Below are 20,791 nucleotides of genomic sequence, written 5' to 3' on the forward strand. Positions count from 1 at the left end.
TGGAGAAACATTATCAAAGCTATTTTCAAGTACTGAACCTTCTGTTCAACTGTTCAATAATATTAAATTTTACAGTAATTTTTATAAATAAAAACTACGTTCAGTTATGCTTATTTTCTTTTTTACATGACGATAATCGAAACTGAACGAGAATCGGTGAATTTTATTTATTTATTTATTTACTGATGATGGTACCCTCATTTTATAGTACGATACAAGAGTACAAAAGTAAATGCAATGACAAATTTAATTATAATTACAACTTAAAATCATATACACATTAAAATTGAGTATATCTTAAGAAGAAATGTAGCTTTTTAATATTGTAAATATGCGTAGCATTAACTATTACCGAAAACGGAATTCAGATGAATTTTACCAACTGTTCAAAGAGGCACCGATCTCAGAATTCTTTGAACTTCAGAGACTTCGATGGGCTGGTCATGCAGTGAGAATGGAGACCGAAATATTGCTAAAAAGAGCCCTAGATAGTAAAATGCAGGGCGCAAGACCAAAAGGAAGGACACGGGAAAATGTTTGAGGATGAAACGGCAGCAGGCGCGCAAAATTTGCTAGACGGGAGAACCTGGAAAAGATCGGCAGAGGACCGGCAAGGTTGGAGGCATAGTTTGGAGAAGGCCAAGGCTCGATTTGCGCTGTAGCGCCATTGGAGAGAGATATGCGTAGCATAAATGATGATCACACGCATGAAAAGCATTCCGGAATTGGTCTGACCAATACACAATACAGAATTTTAATAGAATGGACATTTTGGAAATCATTTGTGATTCTCCTAACAAATCCTAATAATTTTGATGCTTTGTTAACCATTTCATTGACATGGAAGACAAACCTTAATGAAGTATCAAGTGTGACTCTAAAAAATCTTTAGCTGTATTCTTAGATTATAAAATATCCCCACCAAGTTGACAATTAAAAAGAATGAAAGAGATGTTTCAAGTGATAAAATCGTACTACATGACACTTTTCAACCATTTAACTCCATACCATTTATGTTACACCAACCACTGAGTGCAATCAGCTGATTTGGTAGTTAGAAAACATCAGTGACTAAAGAAATTAAAAAATATATCTTAAAATCATCTTCAAATAAAAGGCATTACAAGAAATTGTAGTCATGATATATTTAATAAGGATATTTAAATGTTAGTGGATCCGAGTGAAAACGCCATAGATGCTGCTGCTCTGAATAGTTCAATTGATGTGCATCCGTACCATTCCCTCAAGTTACGCAACCATGAGATTCTTCTTCTTCCTACACTTCTCTTGCCCTGGATTTTCCCTTGTATAATCAATTGAAGTAGGTTGTATCTCTCATTACGCATAACATGCCCCAGGTATTGCAGCTTTCGTGTCTTGATGGTTTCCAATACTTCCATTCTTTTGTTGATTCTTCTCATGACTTCGTTGTTTGTTACATGCTCGGTCCATGATATAGCTAAGTTAATTAAAACAAAAAATTAAGGTAACAACCAGCAGCGAATAAGAAATACTCATCGATTGAATTTTTCAAGATCGAAGCCTTCTAAATGTGGGTCTACAGAAAAATTCTACGCGTGTCCTGGATAAAACACAGTACTAATTCTGAAAGCAGAAGAAAGGCTAGTAAAAAAAGTAAACCGATCACACCGAAATTAGTTTGGCCACATAGCCAGAAGAACGGGGAATATGGAACTATTAGTAGTAGAAAGAAAGGAAGAAGACCAAGAGGAAGATATCCAACACGATGGGCAGGCCAAATGATGACTCTGGTGGGAAAATCTCTACATGTCGTCGTCCATACGGCACAGGGTCGCAGCCAATGGGGACAGCAAGCTAACAATATTTAGTGTCACTACTTCCTGACAAAGGCCTAAGAAATTAGGAGGAGAGAGGGTAAAAATCATTGAAGTTTATTATAAAATGCACACCAAAATCCTTACGAACCAAGTGAATTTCTTCAACCCATAGGAACTGTCCACCTTCATTGAACGACCACCTTTAAAGTTGATCACGTTCATTTCAGAAGCAGCTTTCATAATTTCATAAAATTTCATAAAATAAACAATGCATGTTCAAGCTTTGAGATTATAAATTAAATGCAATTAAAATGTACACATAAAACTTTCAATAAAATTATTTTTAAAAGTGCTCTATAAGTAAAATTGAACAATTTTTAATATAGTTTGATCTAAAAACAGTACCTGAAATAAAAATTTAGTTTACTCTCGTAAACAATAGCATAACCTCTCGATTACACCAATGACTTGATTTTAGTTATGATTATTATTATATCTAACAGATTATTTTAACTAACAAATCAAATTATCTCAAAGAGCAATAACCTACCTTGATTACATTTTACGCCCAATTGCAGGAAGATACCAAACATCAACGTCACCGTAACAATAGAGGCAAGAGGGTGCTGCATGGTTACCAATTGTGGGGATCGGGAGTAGCTTTCCCCCGACGGCTGACAGTTAGGCTCTAGGGGGTGCATCAAGTCCGGGCATCACTCCGAATATCATTCCCTTTTCAGATTGCCCCCTTCGGACTCGTGTCTATGAATCTGACCGCCGCTGACAGGTGCTGAACTGTCACATCTTCGGCCGACTGGCGAGAGGGATCTAGAACAGAATGGATAGTCAGTAATGCCGTGAATGGGATGGTTCTCCTTATTATAATATTTGACATAGAGATTCGTTTAAAATACAATAGTGACAACAACTTATATCTAGTTTTATTGACGAAAAATACGGCAACTTATCAGAACTTTTAATAATCGGGAGAATAAAATGACAGATTCTTTTGTTTAAAGAAAATATATACACACACTCACATATGTATAATCCTGTAAATGTTCATAATTCATACTGTTTGAATAACTACTTCCAACTATGTAAATACAAGGAGTACACTAAAAGCTTTGCACAGAGCCATCTAATTGACCTTACTCGACTTAGTAAATACGATTTTCGTAAATTTTTGACATTTCTTAAGGTAAACAACATTGATAGATTAAAATTCGATACGCGGTTTAGTGGCCACAATTTTTTTAACAACAATCTAAATTTGAAAAAATGGAAATCTCTCGTAAAATTTTTCGTGCGATAATTTAATATAATTTTAAAGTTGGCCCAACTGAACTACAATGCGTCGATCAACTTCGTTTTGGTTGTCGTGATAAACCACCAGATCCATCAATCGTTCACAAATGGTTTGAAGAATTCAAACTTGCACACACAAGCCTCAGTGACGAATTTTGTGAAGACCGTCCAGCCACAGTTGTTGTCCCGGAAAAAATTAATGTTGCGGCATGATTGAAGTAAATTGATATGTCATGAGGTTCGTGCATCATTGGGCGTAGGTATGAGTCAAATATATGAGACATTCACAAAACTGTGCAGTCTTTGGATCCCTCATAATTTGACTGATGCCCATAAGAACGCACGTGCCGATTGGTACCGCGACATACTCAAACAGTTCAACGAAGGCCGCTTAAATTAGGTGTGGAACATCACTGCTATTAGTGACGAAACATGGATATATTGCAATGTGCCCGAAACGAAAAATCGTATGCCTGTTTCAAGACCTCCAATACCAACAAAATTAGTCAGAGTTCGCAGGACGTTTTTTTCTGAGTTTTGTACTTCACTACGTACTGATTTCTTATTCTGTTCTTGGGCCTAACTAGTAAAACAACATTTTTTGCAAAAATTATTCTTTATTCATCAAAATCTATATATAATCTCCTTTAGAGGCGATACAATCATTCCAAGGCTTTTTTAATATTTCGATACCTGCCTTGTATAACTATTTAAATTTGCCTCATTTAAGCGATATCTCTTGCCACGGAGAAGTTTTTTTAGATCGAAAACAGGTGGTAGTCGCTGGGGACCAGATCTGGACTATACGGTGGCTGCGGTAGCAATTTAAAGCTCAATTCATGTATTTTTGCCTTAGTTTTCATCGACTGATGTCACGGTGCAATGTTTTGGCAAAGCAACAATTTTTTCTTTAACAAATGAGGCCTTTTCATCCTTGCGAGTTCGCTGTTATTGTTGTTTCAAGAAGTCAATGAAAATAATTCCTTGCGAGTCCCCAAATACAGAGTCCATAACCTTTTCAGCGGTCCACTCAGATGACTGTCGAAGTGACTCCGGAGTGAAGTGATGGATGCATGTTTTATCGATTGTGACATACCGACGCAAAAACTTACTTATTCCGATTAAACATGTCCAAACTGCGCCGAGATTGATGAATTCTTTATTGTTTTTGTTCTGGTGTGAGAAAACGCGGCTCCCATTTGTAAAACAGCTTTCTCATTCCGAAATGTTCGTGTATAATAGTGGAAACACTACCCCTTGATAACTTTAGAGTATCAGCTATCTCTTGCAACTTCAATTGCGGTTTTCCACAATAATTTTCAGCGTTTTTTCGATGTTGTCGGGAATAACTGCATCATTTGGCCTTCCAGAGCGCTCAGCATGGAGCAGAGTCTCGATGACATTTTGACGTGACAACGTCTTAAATTAGGTTGTGGCTCGGAGTCACTCATGAAAAAGTGTAACGCCCGCTCACGTCTGTTACGATGAGTCACCGAACGACAGAGGCCCGCCGGACCGGCGAATGCCTTGCGTCTCTCTCCCACTCAAACATGATCGGTCCGCTGCGCGCGCAGCACTAGAGAATTAGGCGCGTTGAATCGGTGCGTGCTTGTGTCTCTGTCTTTCTCGAGCGTTCTTGGCGTTGGAAAACCGAGAAAGCGTCATAATACAAGTCCACACGTGTGGTTAAAGTATCGTCAGCTGTGTCTGTAGTGAAAATGTGGAGTGCTTAGATTCGTCATTTACAACAACTACAACAATAAAGGTAAATAATTGTACACTAATATTTCATTATCATAAACTATGATTGATTGATTAATTGTTAGATTGACACAAAAGTTGAGAAACTGAGTTTATAGGTTATGTCATACTATTGACAAATGTTGATAGTGTTAAGTAAATTATTAGTTTAAATCACTCTGCAATCAATGGTAATTCAGTCGATTGAGAAGAAACAGCGCATTTCAACTGCAAACAACTATTGTGCAATTTAATAATATTCATATCAATAAATATTTTACCGAGAAAAAGACGTTGTCACGTAAAATCTTCGCCCGTAAAACCGACTTTACAGGCAACCGATTTTTTTTGAGCTATTTCTCAGTTTGGAGGGTATTTTTTCCAGAAAATAAACGAAATTGCTTTGAATTCATTGTTTATATTTATAAATATCACGAAACTAGAGTTACTTCAAGCACTGTAACTCGCTGAATAATAATCCGAATGACATGAAATTTTGACAGTATGCTTTTGAAGGTTAGAACTACTGAAATGTCATGAGAAATTCGTTAGAGTCGCCATTTCATGGTTAAATCTGGAATTTATTGACTATTACATATATTTTACGAGAAGGAAAACATGCAACAAAATTACATTGAAATATGTCATAAAAGTCAATGAAAGCTGCATTAGTGTCTTGAATATTGTACAAAGTTGTCCAGTCTTCTAGTATTAAGTTATTTAAGAATTTGTTCATTGCATCCCTATGATAATGTCGTCTATAAATAAAACGATTCTCTGTATTATTAAAAGTACTATTTCCAAGTTCACAGTAAATAAATTCTAGGATCAAAGATCATATTTTCAAGTACACAAGTTGTAAAGTAATATTTAAAAAAATATAGACCGATAAACGGTGTTAAAACTATCTTTGACACAGTTTTTCTTTGTATAGTAATAATTTTTTTGACATCGCCATAAATGATAATAATTACTTAAGAAGTCAATGCTCCTAATAAATTCACTATCGTACATATTTGGAATTCTTAAAACAAAGCCAGCTGCGATCAGGTAGACCGTCGTCTTAAGGAGTAACTGATGGACTGCGGTTGCCAATTAAGTTGAATTTGGGCGTAGGTACCTTTATCAATGTTTTTGTCTTTGGTATTTTTTAAGGCAGGTATCGTTCGCTGGGAGGTAGGCCTTTTAAGTGTCAATCATTTGAGTTAACAGGGTAGGAACAGTTCTGTGATTGCGAGGATTTTTAATTACTTAGTAGGAGATTCTTACGTGGACAGGAGAATGTACTAAATTGTTTATTAATCAAAAATGAACGGTATGATATACACATAAACCATGAGTTAGAATAAGAATTTTTTCATAGAACACCACCAAAAATAATTATCTATTTTTTAAACGTAGAAACTAGATGATCAGCTCTCTAATCCTATTTTTTCCTTCTATGATATTATATAGGGTAAATAGTTAAAAACTATTTTATTTCATGTAATTTTTTTTACCGAATACGAATATGTAGGCCCCTCATCCCAAAAAACGGTACCAATGTTTATAAAGAATTTTTTTATACATAATTGTTCACAAATACTTTAATTTACCACTAGTTTGATAGTAAAGTATGGCTCAAAATACATTAAAAATGCTATATATGTTATAAATAAAAAGTTTATATAGCAGTATAGCAGTATAGTTTAGAGCAGTGGCTATACCGTTCTAAGGAGACCTAAAGAGGTCGAAATACGTATAAGCGGCTGTCGCTGCCCTGTATCAAAACAAAAATCTTATACCGTCATTATGTTTTATTACTTACTTTGTTTGGAGTACCAGAAACTGAATTCACTACGAATTTTGACCAGGATGAACGGCATGTGGAATGCAATTTTAGATTCCCTTGCCGAATAATTTATCCAGCTGTTTGTTTCGCAAGTTTTAGGAAACATGGTGGTAAAAATTTGAATTCGGTTTCGCTATGTAGAAATCGTTTGATTTCTCTTTTTGTTTTTTTTTTAAGATTATAGTTTAAAAGTTATTAAAAATTGTAAGTCGAGAAATGAAAAATTTAGCCTAACTTTGAGTCATCATAACTTTAAAAATGATGATGCATATAACAGCTGCACATAAATAGAAAGTTTGAACTTATTTTGACATTAACTATTGGAAAAAATGGAAGAAACTTTCTTTTTCATTGACAAACAGAAGAAAATCATACGTCTAGTTCAATTAATTGTCTCGTCTTAACTATTTGCCTTTGTACCTTACTAAAACGATTAACAATAATTAGCTCCCTAGCGAGGAACTCCTTCCCTGGTTCTGCTTTTAAAAACGTGAACAAAAGTCATAGCAAACGTTTCACTTTTATTAACAGGATTTCTCACAAATTAAATTTGTTTTATAGCTTTTAAAAAAAACTATCGGTACTTTATTTCGTCTTCTGGATTCGCTGTGATTCGACAGTTAAACAGCAGCTCCTCATCCTTTCGGCTTCCAAAAATTTCCTCCAGTTACACAATAATGCAATGCAAAATATGAATAATATTATTTATGAATTCGTTCGTCTTGCTTTCCAGCCTTGATGTTCTAGCACTTCTTCTCAAATAAAATCCATTTCAACTGTCAACAATCGTCTCTTCAGGTCTGCATTCAATTGTTCATACTTCAGAGCCAACACAAAGAACTGATTCAACCATGGTTTGCCCTATTCTTTTTTTGTTCCTTTTGGAAATGTTGCGATCCCACCGTAAGGAGTTCAGACATCCTACAATTTTACGTCCCTGATTAATTCGGTGTTTGATTTCGGTTTCTCCCAAGCCGTTCTTATCAATGAGTGCACCTAAATATTTAAATTTTTCCACTTCATTGATTTCCACGTTCTCGTCTATCAACACTTCAAACCTTGCATCTGAATTGATAACTAAATATCCTGTTTTCCTCATGCTGACTTGTAACTCCCATTTTACATATTCTTTGTATAGACGCTTTATCATAAATTCTAGATCATAAGAATCTTGAGCTAGGATGACTTGGTCATCGGCAAAGTTGAGGGAGAACAGTATGTCATTTCCTATGGGGATTCCCATTCCATGGCAGTGGTTTTTCCAATTTTGGAGGGCTGCCTCAATATATAAATTAAACAGTAAGGGTGACATACTGCATCTTTGTCTTAGTCCTTTAGTTACTTTGGTACTACATTGGTCATCGCACTTAATCTTCTGTAGCAGTTAGGATCTTTTCGATTACCCTTTTTAAAGATGGACACTTGGTGAGCGGTTTTTCATTCAGATGGTACTTTAATTTGTTGGCAGCATTGATTCATTAGAAAAGTTATTCGTTCTATTAGGAGTGGACCTCCTGCTTTAAGTAACTCTACAGCTATATTGCCAGGTCCTGAAGATCGTCCGTTTTTCATTTTAATTAACGCAGTACGGACCTCGTTGTTAGTAATATTAATGTTACTATTTGTTTGTCTCCCCATACTATAATCCTCTCCCATATATTCCAATCTGGACTCTTGGAGTAAATGATTTTCGCACTTTTCTATAGGAATTAAGATTCTTAAGGAGTTATGGGTGGTTTTCTTTAGTTAGTTCTCCATGCTTCCGTAATCTGAGAACCACCAATTAAATTTTCAACTTGGACACATTTTTGTTCTCAGAAATTGTTTTTTGCTTCTTTTATTTGATTACGTACTTCTCCGTTTTTCTTTTGATATGTTATTCTATTGCTAAATGTTTTATTTGTTAGCCATTTCTAATATATTTTGTTTTTCTCTTGTATCATTTCTTTTACGTTTTCTGTCATCCAGGGTGGTTCGTGGTGTTTTTTGTTGGTGTTGGATATTTGGAAATATGCTTTGCAGCATATTTCTAAGAAAAAATTTACATTTTACATACGTCGACATATAAAATTGTTCCTTATCTTGCTTTCTAGAACGAAAAACGCTTCTCAGAATTTAAAATTTTATTTACAGTGTTTCTAAGACTATAAAATGCATTGAAGAGCCCCACGCTCGTCCTCACAATTCACGTAAAACAATATTATTTAAAACTTACATACGGAAATGACATCACATGTGGTCAATCACCGATTGTGTCTTTTGTGTCAATGGACATGTCTTTCTTTATCACGAATTTTCTGAGAATAACGAGAATATGTACTAAAAAGACAATATCTCATCTTTATGTTCATGTTAGACTCTTTTATTAAAAGAATAAATTTGTAATGGATTTTCAATTTGAATGTAACGCTTGTTTTTGAAGGAATGTGGAATGTGTAATGGAGTTCTTGGAATATGTAATGCGGAAATGGGAGTAGATAAAAATTCTGTTGAATTGTGTATACATTTGTGTTTTTATATTTTATGAAAATGAGATGAAATATAGATAGTGTTAAATTATTATAGTATTTTTATTGATAATTAAATTTTCTTCTTTTTCGAAACGTCTTACAAAATTAGAGATAAACAGTGAAGAAAATAAAGACTCTAGCAGCTTTACAGAAGAGGACTTAGGAAATTTACCATGCAACAACATCACAGAATAGGAGCAGCAGGAGAAAACCAAACAAAAACATCTGATTTATATGACTTTTTAAAAAAGATCCCAGTAACTGAATATAATATATAAAATATATGGTTACGACAATTCCATAATATTTATTCCAAATAGAAAAAGTCTCGTGATGAAAAAGAAGAAATATTAAAGCCAGTGATGTTGAAGAAAATGGCAAGAATTAATGATTATATTTGGTATTAAGAAAACTTACACTACGCCTCCCCACCCTCAATACCTTTAAATGTTCGTCGCTGATAATCAAAAATATTACGATACTTTAATTCTTTTATTTCTGTTAACCTATAGAAGTTCCGAACATAAACAACCGGTTATTCTCCATCAATGATGATAACTTGGGAGAGAAATGAAATTTCCTCGAGATCTTATTATCGGAAAATTGCCTCCCTGCGAAGAAGAATGTTCATCCCTGCCGTACATCGAAAATTTGAAAGAAAAATTGCAAATAGTTTACGAATTTACTCGTAAAAGTTTAAAGCTTTAAAGTGCTAAAGACAAGGCCAGACTCGACAAGAATGCTGCCGGGAAAACTTTCGAAAGAAGTGACCCAGTCTGGTCATTCAATCCCAAACGTAAGAAAGGACTTTGTCCGAAACTTCAACGAAACTGGAAGGGTCCGTACATCATCTCTTCTGTCCACTGCTGGACATAGGTCTCTCCCATTTTTCGCCACTCTTCACGGTTCTGTGCTTATTGTTGCCATTTCTTGGATATTCGTCTAATGTCGTCCATCCAGCGTGTTGGTGGTCGTCCTCTGCTGCGTTTGTTTTCTCGTGGGCGCCAGTGAATTAGTTTTTTGGTCCATCTTGTGTCTTTCAGTCTCGCTATGTGACCTGCCCAATTCCACTTTAGCTTGGCTATACGTTCGACGACATCACTGATACCTGTTCTTTTCCTTAAGTCTTGATTCCTTATTTTGTCTTTTTTTGTCACGTCGAGAATTGATCTTTCCATGCGCCTTTGTGCCACTTGCATTTTTAGTGCTGCTGTTTTTGTGAGCTTGAGAGTTTCTGCTCCGTATGTCATAATAGGAAGAACGCATTGGTCGAATGTCTTCCGTTTCATATCTATCGGGATGTTGCTCTTAAAGATGTCTCTTAGTGAACCATACGCCGCCCAAGCAAGTGTTATTCGTCGTTGAAATTCGCAGGTCTGGTTGTCCTTGTCTATTCTGATTTCATGACCAAGATATATGTACTTTTCTGTCAATTCTACCACTTGATTTTGGATGATTAGGTGTTCGCTGGGAACTAAATTTGTCATAAATTTGGTCTTACTGATGTTCATTTTTATACCTTTTGTTGAAGATACGTTTTCTAATTCTTGTACCATTTGTTGTGCTTCACTCAGATCTTCGGTAATAAGTACTATGTCGTCGCAGATGATTGAGCATTTCTTCATCTATTTTTATTCCTCTATTTTCCCACTTTAGCATTTTAAAGGCGTATTCGAGGACCGTTATAAATAGACTTCGGCAAATATGCATATTGCATATTTTGCATATTGTGCATATTTTATGCAAATATTTCATATTTTGGCATATTTGTATAAAAGTTTGCATAAAGCATAAAAGTTCAGATTTTTATACTGTGTGTGAAAATTTTTAAACATACCAATTTATTTCAATTCTTGTATAAAATTTTGTAGTCATTTTAATCAAGAAATGATCTAAGTACGTAATCTCTACAGGTACAAAACATTTACAATTTCAAAGAAGATCAATTTAAGTAGCCCTCAACATTCTTAGAAAGTCTCGGTCACTGAGGCATTCAGTTATTGGATAATCGCTAAGGGTTCGCTCATTTGCATTTTTTGATCTAATCCCCAAATATATCTACAATTTATTGTATCTTAACAGCAGGTAAACGGCTAATAGTTTTGTTCCTAATTTAGGGATTTTCCAAAATCTCCCAGTTTATTGAATTAGGTACCTAAACATTTCTAATTTGATGCTCAGATTTGTAAATCATTTTTGTTTTGATATTCAAAGCGTAAACACTCGTTGTGCGTAACAAAAAGGAAGATTGTGATTTTATAATGCCTAAAACAACCAGTGCTTCAACTTGGATTAAACCTTATAAAGAGCTGTCTATGGATATGGGAAAAATCTACTGTTCAGTCTGTGGCAAAATTGTAAGTATCTAATATTTTCTATTAAATATCTAATATTTCATACATACAGGGTGTTTCCAAATGACACTTACAACGTTTGACTGAAGATACTTCTCGAAAAATTGAACAAAACGATATAGTTAATGAGGGGTCAAACTTATTCACTTTTCGAGATACAGGGTGTTAAAATTAAAAAAAATTAAATTCTTTTAGTTAATAACAACAATAACTTTAAAACCAATAAACGTATTTACTTGAAATTTAGTACTCGTAGGTTGTTTTTAAATGAAAAATAGCTTCCTTTAGTGAGAAAAAATTGTCCATGGTACAATACAATGGTGTGTATTTAGAAAAATTTTTCACCTTTACTTTTTTTTATGAAGTCAGCTATTCTAAAACACAATTATTTTTATTGTAATTGAATTAAAAAAAAAACTTTTGTTGAATTTTAAAATAAGTTATATGATGTACTAATGGTTAGTAACAAAAACTAATTTGTGGATTAATACTGCATTTAAAACACTTAGCGAGTGTTTTTTTTTCCAAACCAGTTATTTGATTAACCAAAAACACCTTGTATATTTTTATATTTTAAAGGTTGGGTTAAAATAAAGGTTTTTATTTTTATTTATAGATAGCATGTGAGAAGAAATTTCAGATAGACCAACATGTGAGAACTGCTTCACACATTGCAAAAAAAGGAAAAATTGGAGGAAAACATCAAACTTCAATGGCTAAATGTTTCCAATCTACTTCAAAAAAATTAGATGAGCAAGAAACTTTTAATGAAGACTTGTGTCGCGCATTAGTGTCTGCAAACATACCGCTTTCAAAATTAGCAACTGTAAATTTTAGTTCGTTTCTAAAAAAATATTGCAAACTTAATGTTCCAAGTGATCGGTCTCTAAGAAGAAATAATGTCAACGGGCTATACTCGTCGGTGTTAATTAATATTGAGGAAGAAATTGCAGATAATTATTTTTACATATCTGTAGACGAAACCACTGATTTCTCAGGAAAGTATATTGCTCATTTATTGATTGGTGTTCTTAAAGAAGATACCTTACCAAAATCTCATCTTATTTCATGCCAGCAACTTGAGAAAACAAATGCTTTAACAATTTCGCGTTTTATACAAGAAACATTAGCAACTTTTTTTCTTCCGACAACTATTCCGTCTAATAAATTACTGCTTATTTTATCGGATGCTGCTCCTTATATGGTGAAAGCAGGACAAAATTTAAAAATATTTTTCCCAGATTTAATACATGTTACTTGTGTAGCGCATGGATTAAACAGAGTTGCAGAGGAAATACGAAAAAAGTTTCCTCTTGTAAATACCATGATATCCAGTGTCAAAAAAGTATTTCTTAAATCTCCTATAAGAATTCAACTTTATAAAGAAATGCTACCTAACATTCCTCTTCCACCACAACCTATTTTAACGCGATGGGGAACATGGTTAGAAGCAGCTAATTTTTATGCAGATCATTTTGTTAAAATAAAGAACATAATTGATACGTTAACAGATGAAAGTTCCCAATCTCTTTTGGATTCTAAACAAACTTTTCAGAGTAACTTGCTTCAACAAGAACTTTCATTTATAAAATCAAATTTTAGTTTTGTTCAAAAAACAATTACTCAGTTAGAATCACCAAAACTGTCATTGTTCGAAAGTACAGCATTAATAAAAGAATTTGCGTCATGTTGTCGGAACGTTAGAGGTAATATTGGAAAAGATATTTTAAAAAAATTTGAAAGCTACTATGGAAAAAAATAAAGGTTACCATATTCTTTCTGAAGTAGTCAGTGTTCTAGCTGGAAATATTTCGGAAACAATTAATTTAGAACCAAATGTTTTGGTTAGTTTGAAAAATGCTCCCGTTACATCAGTTGATGTTGAACGAAGTTTTTCCATATATAAATATTTGTACTCAGACAGAAGCCACAAGTTTTTGTTAGAAAATTTTGAACACCACTTGGTCATTTATTGTTACCATAATTCTATATAAGTTTATTCATACTTAAAAATGATGTAGTTACTTAAAATAAATGTAAATCTTAATGAATAGTAGGAAATATTTAGTTATGTACACTTTTTTTTTAAATAAAATTGTTACTATTTTACGATTTTTTTATTTATTTGTATGCATATTTTGTAAAATATTTTCATATTTTCGGGTAAACACGTGCATATTTATGCGCATATTTTCTACATTTTTATTTGCATATTTGCCGAAGTCTAGTTATAAATAATTTAGGTGAGAGCGTGTCGCCCTGTCTCACACCTAGCTTGATATGAATTTCTCTGGTGGTATCATGTAGTTTTACACGCATTGTGACGTTTTGTTATAATGTTTGTACTAACTTTGTGAGCCGGTAGTCTATTCTACTATTGTTCAGAGCAGTTAAAATGCTCTACTAAATGCTCTACTAAATTCCACGCCCGTACATCGTCCTGAAGAAACTAAACAACCTAATCTACCTATATATGGAGCTCAAACCTAGACATTCACTAAAATAAACCTAGTGATCAGAAAAACTCTGAGACCTATAGAACGACAGATGCTGAGTATCCCACTCAAAGACTATAAAACCAATGAAAGACATTCGTAATAGAACAAAAGTAAAAGATGCTATGAATAAGCAGCTAAACTGAAATGGAAATGGGCTGGACATAACGAACGTCTTAAGGATGGCCGATGGAATAAAGAAATCGGGAATTGGCGGCCATATGAAGCCAAAAGACCACGAGGAAGACCGCAAATTCGCTGGAGCGACGATATTAAAATAACTGCAGGACCAATGTGGAAACGTGTTACAAACAACAGAGATGAATAGCGAGAATGAGGAGAGGACTATATTCGGCAATCCGAATAGAGGGAAGTGCTTAAAAAAAACCGCATCCGGTTTTCAGCTAAAAGTAAACTTATTAAAAAGTTAGTTAAGTTAACTTAAAGTAAAAGTTATTCGTAAAATTCCAGAAGTTAAAGTCTGCAATATCGGAAAATTTACATAAACACGGAAAATTGACAGTTCCAATAACAGTAACAAGTAATTGAGTTTTTGAAGTTGATATTTTTAGTATGAAATATGTTTAGTATTTCCAATCTAAAACAAAACTCAGCAATCAGTGTATCATATTTGTTGTGACGTGTAGTTCTCAAACACTTACTGCTGCTGTTTCTGGTAAAATTATATTGTGTACAAAAGCATATTTTTTCAGTGTAACTGCGTAAAATCATTTCCGTAACGAGCTTTTTAAGACTCCGATCTACAACAGTAATAATTGAAAATTTGAATTGAAAATCGTTATTTTCCACTTTGCCACTTGCGAAAATTGGACGCTTTAATGATAGAAGGCAGGTAGGAAGAGCAGATGCTAAAATTTAACAACCTTTTCACAAATTGGCAACAACTTTCTCATAACTACGGCATAATAATGGACAAAAAAGGTAAGAAAGGAGCTCGTCTTCTGTGTTCAAGCAACTTTTTATCAATGTGTATGATTTCGTAGAATATGTATGTAATTTAAAGTTGTTTTTAATAAAAGATCTGTTATGAAGTAGCGTACATTGTTAAAATCAGTTGCAGACAGAGTTTCAGCGTCGCAAATAAAAAAGAAATTGTAAATATCAGTTTATCCAGCTCAAATTGCTTTGGTATAACGAGAAAATTTTGAAGACATATTCACGAGTAAGTGTAATAATAGTGACACGTTAATTTTATTGCTTCTCTAACACTGTCGATGCCTCTTTTATGGAACGATATTTCGTTGACCTTAGTTTCCACAATAACAATCTCATTTATTCCAAATATTTCATTCCATGGAGCATTCTTTCGAGTTATGCAAAAAAAACGTTATGTGTAGTCCGGTTTATATATCTTGATTTAAGCCGGCTGCTTCCTCGAACTTATATAATTAGTGTCTTCCATCGAAAGTTTGTCTGAACTTCTCCACATATCAAGAGAAGCTTCTACGGTCTTCTGGTAATTCCGGAACATTAGCTGAGAGGAGTCAACTTGTTACAGCCGATAGTGATTCTAGATTTTTCGTTTAACACAATGGTGCCTTCTTGGACGTGTCTAGATCTACTCCACACACAACATGCATATTCTTCTGATGAGAAACAAAAGGACTTGGCTATGGACTTGACTTATAGTTTTGTACCCCATTTGCTCACAAGATTCCGTAGGTTGTTTATCGTAGCAACCTTTTGTTTTGTACTCTGTCAGTGGTATACATAAGGGGAGTACGACTCCAAGATATTTGGGTCTGTCAGTATGTGCGAACTGTTGTCTCTCCCAGGATACGTTCCGTTTTGCATGCTTCAAATAGGTGTTGAGATGGAATGAACACACTTAGGTTTTAGCAGGGTTTGGTTCTAGTGAGTTTTGGTTGTAATAGATTTACATCATGTCTACAGCCTCTACCCTTGTCGACTATCTGAGCGAAGGTTTTCCCTTTTACAGTGATACCAAGATCTTCAGCAAAACCTATCTCTCAGCTTCGGGATGCATTGGCTGGTCGCTCGTGTAGATGTTAAATAGGGACCGGGTCGGAACGCTTGGGGCTAGACCATTATTTTGGGCTCGCCATCTGCTCTTCTTTCCGTTTAGCACAACGTAGTATATTATATAGGAATGAACTAATGATCTTTACCACAGCGTAGTCAAGCACAGTGTTATAGATCTTGGTCAGCAGGATTCTGTAGTTTATTGTATCATATGCCGCCGTGAGGTATATCAAGGCTCGACTATCTCTCTCTGCTCAAATCCCTTTTCTGTGTACCTACTATGTTACGTTCAGTACAGTTAAAGATTTGCCTGAGAACTGTTTATTGTTGAAGTAGTTTTGAATCTAATTATTCCTGGATGCGGTTAAAAATAAGGCGGTCATATAATTTATACATATGACACAACAGGGATATCAGACAGTAGCTACTCGGTACTTTGGGGTCTTTCGCGGGTTTTAGAAGGGAAACCACAGGGATTTTCGTCACAATTTTTGAAATCTGGTAGGTAGACAGACAATGTATAAATAGATCAAGCACCCTTTGTCTCAGTTCTTTCCCGAAGCGCTTTATTTGCTCTGTTAGGATTTAATTTACTCCAGGTAATTTTCCATTTGTCATGATGTCCATGTTTATTACCGAAGTCCTTTTGAGCACTTTGGTAATAAATGCGTTTTGCAATAAAATTATTTTCTGTTTTTCCGTTCTTTTAATTCTTTTAATTTTCGATGTTTTACATCGGTCGTTTGTTTTGTCATTTAGCAGCAGTAGGTGTGCTATATGATTTGGCGTTACTGAGCATGGCTGGTTTGTCTCTGTGAGATCACCTTTAAATTTTTTGATCATAGACAGAATAACGGTATTAGATTTTTGTTTTGATACAGTGCAGCAACAACCGTTGATACGTATTTCGACCTCCTTAAGTCTCTTCAGAACGGTATATTCTGAAGAGACTTGAGGAGGTCGAAATACGTATCAACGGTTGTTGCTGCACTGTATCAAAACAAAAATCTAATACCGTCATTCTGTTTTGTTATTTACTTCGTTGGAAGTACGAGAAACTGAATTCACTACGAATTTTGACTAGGATGAACGGCTTGTGGAATGCAATTTTAGATTCCCTTGCCGAGTAATTCATCCAGCTGTTTGTTTCGCAAATTTTAGGAAACACAGTGGTTAAGATTTGAATTCGGTTTCGCTAAGTAGAAATCGTTTGATTTCTCTTTTTGTTTTTTGATCATAGTTCAACCAGCTTTCTGCTGGGCATTACGTCTATTTTGCTTAGTGTCTCACCCTTTTGTTTTTGTATCTGCTGCAATCTAACCTAACCAGTAACTCCGCAATCTAATCAGTATCACCTAACTCCGCCGTGATTTCACTAAATGGATCATTGCCATATTCTTTGGTGTATTTTGCCATTATGTCTTTTGCTTCACCGTTGAGACCAGATATGTTATTGACATCCTCTGGGTATGTGTTAGTAGATTTGTTTTAAAATCTCGATGAAGACATCATAACTTTCGGGGGTCAGAGCTATGCTTTTCACTTCCGCTTCCAACTCGTCAGTATATTTTTTCCGGTTGGCTTTTTTTTAAGCTAAACCTTAATTTTAATTGGATGTCAAAAAAAAAAAGAAAAAAAAAGCCGAACCGGTTATAGAATGGATGGTGATTATTGAATTAAAACATTGTTGTGATGGATATCAGTACTAGATTATAAGAGCTAATTCAACTGTAGCGTATGCCCAAATCAAGATTTACAAAAAAAGGTTGCCGCCATAAACCGGAAGATTGACGACTTGGAAGATCTCTAGAGTGATGACTAGGTGCCGTAGAGGAGTTCTAGTAACTTGGTACAGAGGGCAAAGGTGCCAAAACACTGAACGAATTTAAAGCTTGGATTTGTCCAAACACACCAGAATTCTACAAAGACAGTAACGTCATCACATCATCGATATCCTTACCTCTCATTTCTTGGTTTTTTTTTATCAAATCATTCAAATATGTTGTCTTTATCATACTGTAACGTTAAGACTCCAACTGCCTCGGCAAATAGCAGTTTAGAGTAGGTATATATATGAAGAACCTAAAGGAAAAGTGAGTTATGCCAGCAGCTTTCGTGGTACAAACTTCTTCGGGAAAAACCCGAACCTTCTACATGAGCCATCACTTGCCAGGCAAGTATTCTCGAATATAGTGTTTAATCCGGTTTTCTGGTTATTAGTTAACCTGCAATGTATCTAACGTAAAAATAATATTTGACCGTGATGCTTCACCTGTGGTTTCTCACAGTATATGTTTTAGTTTCGTCTCAATTTTGTACTTTTCCCTCTAAGGATATTGTGAACTTGGGTTTTCAATGAGGTAGATTTTAAAGTTACGCATCTTTAATACTCTTTACAAATTTTGATTTTTCTTACTGTATTTATGAGTCTCTTTGTCTAAAACATATATTTTAAGTATCATAAGATTTTTGAAACTTTATTTGCTTGCTATATCTCATCTAAATAATCACTTTTGTCGAAATTGTCGCAATTTTAGCTATATAACACTCATGGCTTGCTCTACTATATGACTGTATGTAAATCATTCCTTTACATTTACAATATTAAGGGCCGATTGTTCGAACGCTAATCACAACTTAATTGTAATTACATATTTAATTAAAATCAAATACGTCACATTTTGAGGTTATGTTGACTGATTTATTTTATTCAATTTTATTATTTCACGTTTTAATTTAAAATAAACCATAATTAAACTCAAATCATGAATGTGTTGCTTGTGTGAGTCCATTTTAAAAGAGGTAAAAAAGAAATAAATTAGACCGGGACGACCGGTTTCGCTTTCTAAAATTTGCAAAGCTTCATCAGGTCAGTGGTACAAAGTAAATTAAATGCTGAAATTATAAAAAGGCCATATTATGGTGCTGTCTTATACGGATATAGATAAAAAAAGTTATAGATAAAAAAAAGGTTTTAGTAATTATGCCAATATCACATGTCTGTGTTAATCAATATGCATAAATTGCATTAGCAGACACAGTAACAACCCACAAATTGGTAAGAGAAAAAATCTGTTGAATTGTAATAAATTAGAAATACAGTAAAACCTCCGTTAACCGAAATAATTGGGGGGGAGGCCGTTTCGGATAACAAGAATTTCGGTTAAAAATAACATTGTTTTTTATAATATTCTTGATCAAAGTATTGGTATTAAAAAATACTATGAGTTGATTTCGTAATGATTTCTAATAAGTAAATCCAAAATAAAGTAATAAAATTAAGGAAAATGAACAAGTTTAACATGCTTTTTTAAAGAAATCTGATATTTTTTTGCGTTTTCGTTTGACAACGATGTTTCTCTGTCCCTCCATCGTTAATTTGCAGAACGTCATGAGTTTGCCTTATTCGATTGTTCGACGAAACGTAAAGCAATCTGAAAAGGACAAAACTTTATGTAATGACAACAAAAATTAAGAATCTAGTCGTGTCCCTAACTAATTAGGCCTACTGTATAAAATTCTTTAAAGCATTGAAAATCTCGTCTACGATCTTGTGCTGCCTGTTGCCTCTTGGGTCGTCATCTTCGTCATCTGATATGCTCAGGTTGTCTTGATAAAGAAGCATATCAATGATGTCCTGGTCGATGAATTCACGTTCTGAGTCATCAGCTGCTTACCAGTCACGTATCTCTTCTTAGTTAATTTCGTCATGTCCCGGCAAATTTTTAATGAAAGGTTTAATTTCTTCTGTCATTTTCTTATCATTTTCTTCAATCAAAATCTTATCAAAAAGTTTGTTCCAGCATTTTTCCAAAGTTGAAGATTTGATCTTGGCCCACGACTCAGCTCACCAATAAAAATGTTTTATTGTTAAAGATTTGAGAATTTCGGGAACACTTTTGGATTAATTCGTCTCCTGTAATAACAGATGTCTTAAGAATGCTTCTCTATAATGTCTCTTGAATGTCTCTATGACTCCCTGGTCTAACGGCTGGATTAAGCTTGTGACATTCGGTGGCAAAAATCTGACAATTGTCACCATTTTGTAGATTTTGAGGGTCAGGGCGCATTATCAACAAGCAACAATGCTTTGATGGGAAGGTTTTTTGATTTTAAAAAGGATTTTACACTTGAGACGAATTCATTTTCAAACCATTCTAAAAATAAAGTGGTCGACATCCATGAACTTTTTTGGCTTCTATACCTTAAAATGCCTTTTCGGAAATATCTTTTAGAGCTCTTGGTTTTTGTGATTTTCCAACACACATAGACATCAATTGGTGAGTGAAATTAACGGAATTGTTTACGTTCTGCGACAAACATTTACTTTTTATTGACGAAATTATTGAAACTGTCAGCCGTTTCGGTTAAACGATGTTTCGGTTAAAAAGATTTCGGATAAGGGAGGTTTTACTGTAAACAAAATACTACTTACATTCCTGTACAACAGTTATTATATAGTGATTGGTGATTCATAGTTCAAACTATCCCTTATTAGTGATAATGAGTGATCTTCGATCAATGTTGTAACTGTCTAACAACTTAGGAGGAAGTTTCTTGAAGGGAGGGATGTTAACAGATGATATAGCAGTAAGATATATATTATTTATTGTTTGTTGAAAGAAAATGTGATGTTTTATATTATTTAAATTATTAAAGTAATTAATACTTTAATAATTTAAATAATATAAAACATCACATTTTCTTTCAACAAACAATAACATATACCTTGATAATGTATACCTTGGTA

At 34.2% G+C, this 20,791-nt stretch overlaps 1 protein-coding gene across 2 annotated transcripts in view; it reads right to left on the reverse strand.

The window, feature by feature from the left end:
• unc-5 overlaps positions 1 to 20,791 on the reverse strand; it is a 912,443-nt gene that overhangs the window by 705,732 nt on the left and 185,920 nt on the right. For both annotated transcript variants that reach the window (XM_072527515.1, XM_072527514.1), the window contains exon 2: positions 2,350 to 2,627. In XM_072527515.1, the coding sequence (XP_072383616.1) occupies positions 2,350 to 2,500 (151 nt within the window). In that variant the 5' untranslated portion in view covers positions 2,501 to 2,627. The remainder of the gene's footprint in view (positions 1 to 2,349; positions 2,628 to 20,791) is intronic.

Source organism: Diabrotica undecimpunctata, chromosome 3 (genome assembly GCF_040954645.1).
Source record: "Diabrotica undecimpunctata isolate CICGRU chromosome 3, icDiaUnde3, whole genome shotgun sequence".
Lineage (NCBI taxonomy): Eukaryota > Metazoa > Arthropoda > Insecta > Coleoptera > Chrysomelidae > Diabrotica > Diabrotica undecimpunctata.